This window comes from Anguilla rostrata, chromosome 2 (assembly GCF_018555375.3).
Source record: "Anguilla rostrata isolate EN2019 chromosome 2, ASM1855537v3, whole genome shotgun sequence".
Classification (NCBI taxonomy): Eukaryota; Metazoa; Chordata; class Actinopteri; order Anguilliformes; family Anguillidae; genus Anguilla; species Anguilla rostrata.
This window is the reverse complement of record NC_057934.1, coordinates 3,113,678-3,121,177: the sequence shown is the minus strand read 5'-3', so window position 1 is coordinate 3,121,177 and position 7,500 is coordinate 3,113,678. Positions and strand designations below refer to the sequence as shown.

Sequence of the window (7,500 nt, the reverse complement as noted above, 5' to 3'; positions counted from 1 at the left end):
AAGCTTCTGGGAAACAGTGTTTAAATTCCTGGATTCAATGGTTCAATCCAGACTTACATCACAACCCAATGTTCTTATTCAAATACTTCCAGCTGACATAGAAAAAAACACACAAGGTCTTGCCATACAGCCCTGGATGCATATGTGATACACTTCAATAACTCTTTAGACGCTGGTAAAATCTGAGAACACTTTTGCAGCCTCCAGAAGAAGCTCAGAAAATCATGTGATGAACTAAGACATATGCACGTGTGGAAGAAGAGCCTTGTTTATTCTTTTTAACAGATCACTGAAGTTTAAAAGTTTCTTTTTAAAGCATCAGTGAACAGGGCTTGTCCAAGGGGTGAAGGCGACTGAAATGCGCACGTGACCCAGGACTGCGGCGAACACTGAGCGTATCTGAGAGCGGGGCGGTGCTAGCCAGCACCACAGCACCACGCCCGCCCGGTACCACTCAGGAAAGCCGCTGTAGCGGTTAGCGTTAGCGGGCGTTAGCGTTAACGGGCATTAGCGGCGGTTAGCGTTAGCGGCCGTTAGCGTCAGCGGCTCTTACTTTCTCATAGGACGGCGGTTTGCTCCCTTTGTCCGGTTCCTTCTCTCGTCTCTTATCCTCCCTCTTCTCTTTCTCCTTCTGTCGGGAGAGCAGACACACCAATCAGACACGGCTCGGCGCCAGGACGCACCAATCGGATACGGCTCAGCACCAGGACGCACCAATCAGATATGGCACAGTACTGAGACGCACCAATCAGATATGGCACAGTACTGAGACGCACCAATCAGATACGGCTCAGCACCAGGACGCACCAATCAGATATGGCACAGTACTGAGACGCACCAATCAGATATGGCACAGTACTGAGACGCACCAATCAGATACGGCACAGTACCGAGACGCACCAATCAGATACGGCACAGTACTGAGACGCACCAATCAGATACGGCACAGTACTGAGACGCACCAATCAGATACGGCACAGTACTGAGACGCACCAATCAGATATGGCACAGTACGGAGACGCACCAATCAGATACGGCTCAGAGCCAAGACGCACCAATCAGAACCGGCCCAGCACCGAGATGCACCAATCAGGTACGGCTCAGCGCCAGGATGCAACTCCGTTCAGAAGGCAGCGAGCGGGACGGAACTCAAAGGGAATTTCACACAGTGAATCCGATTGGGCTTCCGTTGCATTCGCTTTTGTATCGAAGCTCATGATGTGAAACAAATACCTTTACTCCGGGGACAACCGGAAGTCAAAGCAGGCCCATTAAAACGCACGTGTAATTATGAATTATGAAATCCCTCATTAAAAGTTCAAACATTGTTTTCAAGCCGGCAATCTTTTCTGTTGCCGGTGAAAGGCAAATTAAATTCCCGGAGCTCAAAAGACGGAAAACAATTCAAGGCAAATTGACTATTAATGTTTCCCCGCAAGCCGAACACAGAACGGGAAAACGTCCGGCTTGTTCGAAAATCATCTAAAGTCCGCCTTTGCTCCCCCGCGTGTCGGAGAGCTCGTGGGGGGACTGGGCCGTGAGCTTTCTGCCCTGTTCCCCGCGTGACGCGTGAAACCTACGAGCTTTCGCACCGCTCCCCGTGTGACGTGCACAGACACGCAGACGGAGCCACAGAGAGCTGAGCAGGGGGGCCTTCGCTCATTGGTAGCCAACGGTCTGAGGTCAGAGCGCTGTGATTGGCCGGCTGAGATCTGTGAAAACCTCTGCTCCCATAGGCCACATCAGGCCTGGGTATTTTTTTTTCAGGAACACAGCCGAGAGAAGCAGGGTGTGGAGCTAAGCTGTGGTGGCAGCTAGCGCAGGGTCATAAAGTACAATAACACAGCACAGCACAGCACAGCACAGATCAGCACAGCACACGGTGCCAGTGTGCACAGCCAAGACAGCTCAGCACAGGGCAGCACAGGGTAGCTCAGCACAGCACAGCACAGGGTAGCTCAGCACAGGGCAGCACAGGGTAGCTCAGCACAGGGCAGCACATATCAGCACAGGGCAGCGCAGGGTAGCTCAGCACAGGGCAGCGCAGGGTAGCTCAGCACAGCACAGCACAGGGTAGCTCAGCACAGGGCAGCACATATCAGCACAGGGCAGCGCAGGGTAGCTCAGTACCTCCAGCTTGCTTCTCTCAGCCACTTGTGAGGAGGGAGAGGAAACGGCAGCATCAGAGGACCTCTGCACAGAGAGAGAGAGGGAGAGAGGGAGAGAGGGAGAGAGGAAGAGAGGGAGATAGAGGGGAGAGGAGGAGAGAGAGAGAGAGAGAGAGAGGGAGAGAGAGGGGAGAGGAGGGGGAGAGAGAGAGAGAGGAGAGAGAGGGGGGAAGAGAGAGAGAGAGAGGGGAGGGGAGAGGGGAGAGAGAGAGAGAGAGAGAGGGAGAGGGAGGAGGGGAAGAGAGAGAGAATGAGAGAGATTGAGGGGAGAGGGAGAGAAGGGGGTGAGAGAAGCAGAAGTAGAGAGAGAGAGGGGGGTTGAGAGAGGGATAGAGAGAGTGAGAAGCAGAAGGGAGAGAGAATGAGAGAGAGAGAGAGAGAGAGAGAGAGAGAGAGGCGGGGAGTGAAAAGGAGAGAGAGAGGAAGAGGGAGGGAGAAGCAGAGGGAGTTGATGCAGATGAGGTGCGGGCGGCAGGCTGTTTGCAGTCTCTGCGTTTGGTCTCAGAGCTCTGGGAGCAGCAGAAGCAGAACAGCAGAGATGACATTAAACCCCAGCAGCTGAAGCAGCACAGTGAGCCTCACACACACACGCACGCACACACACACACACGCACACACACGAACACACGCACGCAGGAACGCACACACACACACGCACGCACGCACGCACGCACGCACGCACGCACGCACGCACGCACGCACGCACACGCCCGACAGGCACACACGGTCCAACGAGACTCAGAATACACCCCTCCTCCCCCCAAAACACAGCCCAGCAGGGGAAGTATGGGTAATTAGCACGTCTGCGCGAAAGGAAGCGGAACTCTGCAGAAACGTAACGGAAAAGATCCATGAAGACACCCCAGCCTGACTGTTATTTCCACCCCCCTGTCAGCGGGGGCGGGGCTTTGAGGGAGGGGGGCAGCGGGGCAACGGAATTATCGCCAACGGAGCGCGCGGAACTCCCAGCAGCCTCCTCTGGGCGCGTGCAGCGTGGGGCCACCAGGGACCCGGGGGGGGGGGCACCAGGGACCCGGTCCCCAGGCGTCCCAGACGCAGTGACATCACACCCGCTTCAGAAAGTCTGAAACAGGCTGATTCGCTAACCGGCTCATCTCTCCCCCAGCTCTTCCACTTCTTCAGTTTAGCGGCTGAAAAAGTTTTTGACTTTGATCTCCTTTTTTTTCTTTTCTTTTCTTTTTTTCGTCTCCAAGTAAATGAGAATTTCAGACGTGAAGCCCTTTAAGTCTTTTCATCTGCCGTTTGTTAAGCGCTGTTCTTCTTCTCCTCCTTCAGCATTTGAATAAAATAAAAATGAGAAGAAAAACTGGGGAGGAAATAAAAAAAAGACGAGAGGAAACACAGAGGGACGGTGGCTGGCCCTGGAGGGTTTGGGCCCTCAGCTACAGCCTCATGTTTCATGAAACGCAACCAGTTCGAAAAAGAACTTCCATGGCAAAATATAAAAAATAGGCCCCATTGTTTACTGCGCGTGCAAGAGGTGTGAAACCTTCGCTCTCTCTAGCAAACGGCAAGCGAAGCAAACAAATTAATAAACCCCGCCCCAGCCCCCCCCCCCCTCCGGACGGCAGGCAGTGCAGTGGCGGTAAAGGACCGAACACAAGCGTGAAATACCACACCGTCCTTCCTGCCATCCCCACCATGCACAGCCGCAAAGCAGGAGAGGGCAGCTCCAGATCGTTTGCGTTTCCTGCGCGTGGCTCAGGGGGATTCTGGGATAGATCTCTCTTCCGTTAATGATCTCACGGCTGTTCCCCCTGGCACGCGCCCCCAGCAACCCCGCACTGAGGCCCCCCTGAACGCAGAGCGGTGTACCGCCCCATGCGCCCCACCCCCTCTGAACACCATGTGGTCTCGCCCCCCCCCAACACACCCCTCCCCCAAACCCCCCACCCCCGTCGAACGTCGCACGGTCCCCCCAGGTGTGAAATGTGTCCTCACGGTCGTTTCAGGCTTCTGGCCACAGCAGGGCCCAGACAGAGAGAGAGAGAGGGATAGAGAGAGAGAGAGGCACTGACTCTGTTCTCTGCTACGCATTTGCATAAACAATATCACACATGGCGAGCTCTCTCAAGCCGCCCCCCCCCCTCAGAGATCAGGAGGCGGATACGTACGCTGGGGACGCTGGCGGCGTTCTTGTCGTGGTACTTCTTCCTCTCGTACTTGTCCCTGATGAAGAACTCCACGGCCCTGGCGACGGGGTTAAGGAGAACGTTCCGGAAGGAAGAGCGGCAGAGGCTTGTGCCGTCGTTGAGTTACACGGCCTGGAGACACAGCTCACACGGAACGAAGCGTAGGGCTGAACGATAAACTCTACGATAGCCCGATTTAGCTTACCATTATTTTTCAAATGTGTTTACACAGTAACGATCATGGTCCACATGCAGAGTGTCAGATTTCTTTTGTCTTTTTTTCTGTAATGGCACCCGATGCAGCAGAGGACCTCCACATGTCAGAGGCCAAAAACCACTGCCGCTCATGCCGATTGGGTGTTGACATGTCAGCCAATCAGAAGCACATCTGTGCAGCTTACAGGCTATCGACATAAACACGGCACACGACCACATGCTTTTAGTTTAGTGAGGGACCCCACCCTAAGTGAGCCACCTACTAGCACGCAGGCATGCACACACACACACTCGCACTCACACACACACACACTCACACACTCACACACTCACACTCACACACTCACACACTCACACACTCACACACACTCACTCACATACACACTCACATACACCCACGCACGCACACACACACATCACACGCTCCAGCGGCCTTGCTGGATCTGCACCTCTATGAAACTTTAATCACGACTCCCTTGTTCTGCTGATAAAAGATGCATAAGCTGGAGGGGCTGAGGGAGGCCACACAGACGCATCTCCTCCAGCAGCAACATCCCACGATGGGGGGTGGGGGGGGGGGGCTGAGGGAGGCCACACAGACGCATCTCCTCCAGCAGCAACATCCCACGGTGGGGGGGGGGGGTCGAGGGGAAACAGCGCCTGAAGGAAAACAAACCAGGAAGCCACGTTCTAACCCCCCGGCAGCACGGTTTAAGACCCCGCCGCGTCGCAGGGGCAGATTTCATTTGCCCCAGGCTCCCGAGAGGCACGGTGTGTTGCCCCTAACAGCTGCCTTTACCGCCACCATCGCCAGGATCAGGAGCCGAGGAACAGCCATGCGGGATCAGCCGGATCAGCCGGGGGCAGACTCACATCGCCCCCTGCAGACGGAAGAACAGCTGGAGACCAAATCCCCAGTGGTGGGAAACAGCTGGCTTGTTGGGGGGGGGGGGGGCTGCGGGGGGGTGAAGTCGGCCTCGGGATACCGCTGCAGGAGCTCCTCCCTCCACACCAGCACCCACAGACGGCCCGCTACGCAGGGCGAGAGGCGCTGTAGGCCTCCTGTCGGACAGGCGCTAGCGCTCTCCTGTAGCGCGGGACAGCAGGGCGTATGCGCAGCGGCAAGGGGACCGAGGGCTGGGGGGCGTACGCGGCCGTGCCAGCGCCCGTCACATGGGCACAGGCGGCCGAGGGGGGGCCCCAAGTGGGCAGAAATATGGGAACACTAAAGAGAGAGCGAGGGAGAGAGAAAGAGAGAGAGAGAGAGAGGACTTCACAGCAAGACGAGGTGCAGCTACCACTTCATCTCCACAGAGCTAGCAAATCACAGAGGATAATCTGGACAACAGACGAAATTGGGGGGTGAGGGAGGGGTGGGGGGGTTGAAGGCACAGGCAGAAATAAGGCCCCCATGTGGAGGCAAAATAATGTGTGGTTTCATAAATCAGCGAGAGGACGGAGCAGAACCGGCTCAGGGCCCAGTGTTACAGCACAGCCATCCTCCAGGGGGCGCTGGTGCAATGAAACAGAGAGAGAGGAGTGTGGCCAGAGCAGAGCAGAGCAGAAACAGAGCAGAACCAGAGCAGAAATAGAGGTGAACCAGAGCAGAACCAGAGCAGAACCAGACCAGAAACAGAGCAGAAGCAGAGGTGAAACAGAGCAGAACCAGAGCAGAACCAAAGGTGAAACAGAGCAGAACCAGAGCAGAACCAGAGCAGAAGCAGAGCAGAACCAGAGCAGAAACAGAGCAGAAACAGAGCAGAAACAGAGCAGGAGACCCAAACACAGCCGGAATGAAAAAGAACACATTAAGGACTGTGAGAGCAGATGGTCCCCGTGGGGGGGGGGTCTGTTCCGGCTGTACCGCCCCCGCTTCCTCAGATTCCGCCCCCCGCCCTCTCGCCTCGCACGCGGAACTCGACCCGCAGAGCCGGAACATGAGCCGTCACCAGGCTGATTCGGCGCTGGAACGCGCCGAGCGCCCGTCGCCATGGCATCCCATTACGGACCCGCCAAGGTGAGCCGCCCCGCTTCCCGCCGCGCCGCCCGCCGCTGTCCGAGCGAGCGCTTCCTGGCGGTTATGAATATTCTCCGCCTTCGCCGTGCGCCGAATGCTAATGAGCCCGACGCTGATACAACAGCGCTACACGCCAGAGTATGTGTGTGTGTGTGTGTGTGTGTGTGTGTGAGTGTGAGTGTGTGTGTGAGTGTGAGTGTCTGTGTGTGTGTGTGTGTGTGTGTGTGTGTGGGGGGGGTTAAAATAAAAGGAGGAAGAAAAAAAAAAAAAGGAAAAGCGTCTTTCCAGAAAATGCAATTACAGCCTTCAGAGGAAGACGAGGAGGAGGAGGAGAAGGAGGAGGAGGAAGGGGGGGGGGGTGTTAGCGGGGCTGCCACAAAAAGACCCAATTACAGCAGCACCCCTAGGCAGGGGGATCAAAACACACTCAAGGGGGAGCAGGAGGCACACAACCCCCCCAGTGACAGGCCCCCACCTCCACCCCCCATGGAGGCCCTGTCGCTGGCCCAGGTGAGTGCTCTCCAAATGCCCCCTCCCCCTCCGCGTCCCACCACCCACCCCGCCCCAGGACAGGAGAGCCGGGGGTGGAGGGGGGGGGGGGTGGGATGGTGTTTATAAGACCTCCACAGTTGCCAGTCCCTCTAATTTCCACACAAGTGCACAATTCAGGCTTTTCAGCAGACACTTCCAGCCCCAGAGAACTACAGAGGATTTAACGGGGCGATAAAACAGCCACCAGGACCGCAGACCTGGAGCCCAGCAGCGTCCGTGAGCCTTTCTCTCAGCGCTGCGGGAACCGATCCCTTATTTAGACAGCGCTACTTCCTCCCTGTGACCGTCGTGTGCTTCGACCGTCAGCTCTCCTGGATCCACTGTAACTGGACAGCCGCTCAGTCACCCGCATTCTCCGTTTACACAGCGTTGCTAAGCAGCCACGCCGCGTTCT

General features: G+C 56.3%; 1 protein-coding gene across 3 annotated transcripts in view; it reads right to left on the bottom strand.

Moving 5' to 3' along the window:
* Positions 1–7,500, bottom strand: part of LOC135243756 (stromal membrane-associated protein 1-like) — a 55,241-nt gene that overhangs the window by 28,826 nt on the left and 18,915 nt on the right. The window contains exons 4-6 of one of the 3 annotated variants that reach the window (XM_064315777.1): positions 4,304–4,379; positions 2,131–2,193; positions 554–631 (exon numbers count right to left, since the gene is read on the bottom strand). In XM_064315777.1, coding sequence (XP_064171847.1) covers positions 554–631; positions 2,131–2,193; positions 4,304–4,379 — 217 coding nt within the window. The remainder of the gene's footprint in view (positions 1–553; positions 632–2,130; positions 2,194–4,303; positions 4,380–7,500) is intronic. The other 2 variants (XM_064315785.1, XM_064315793.1) reach the window with 2 other exon arrangements.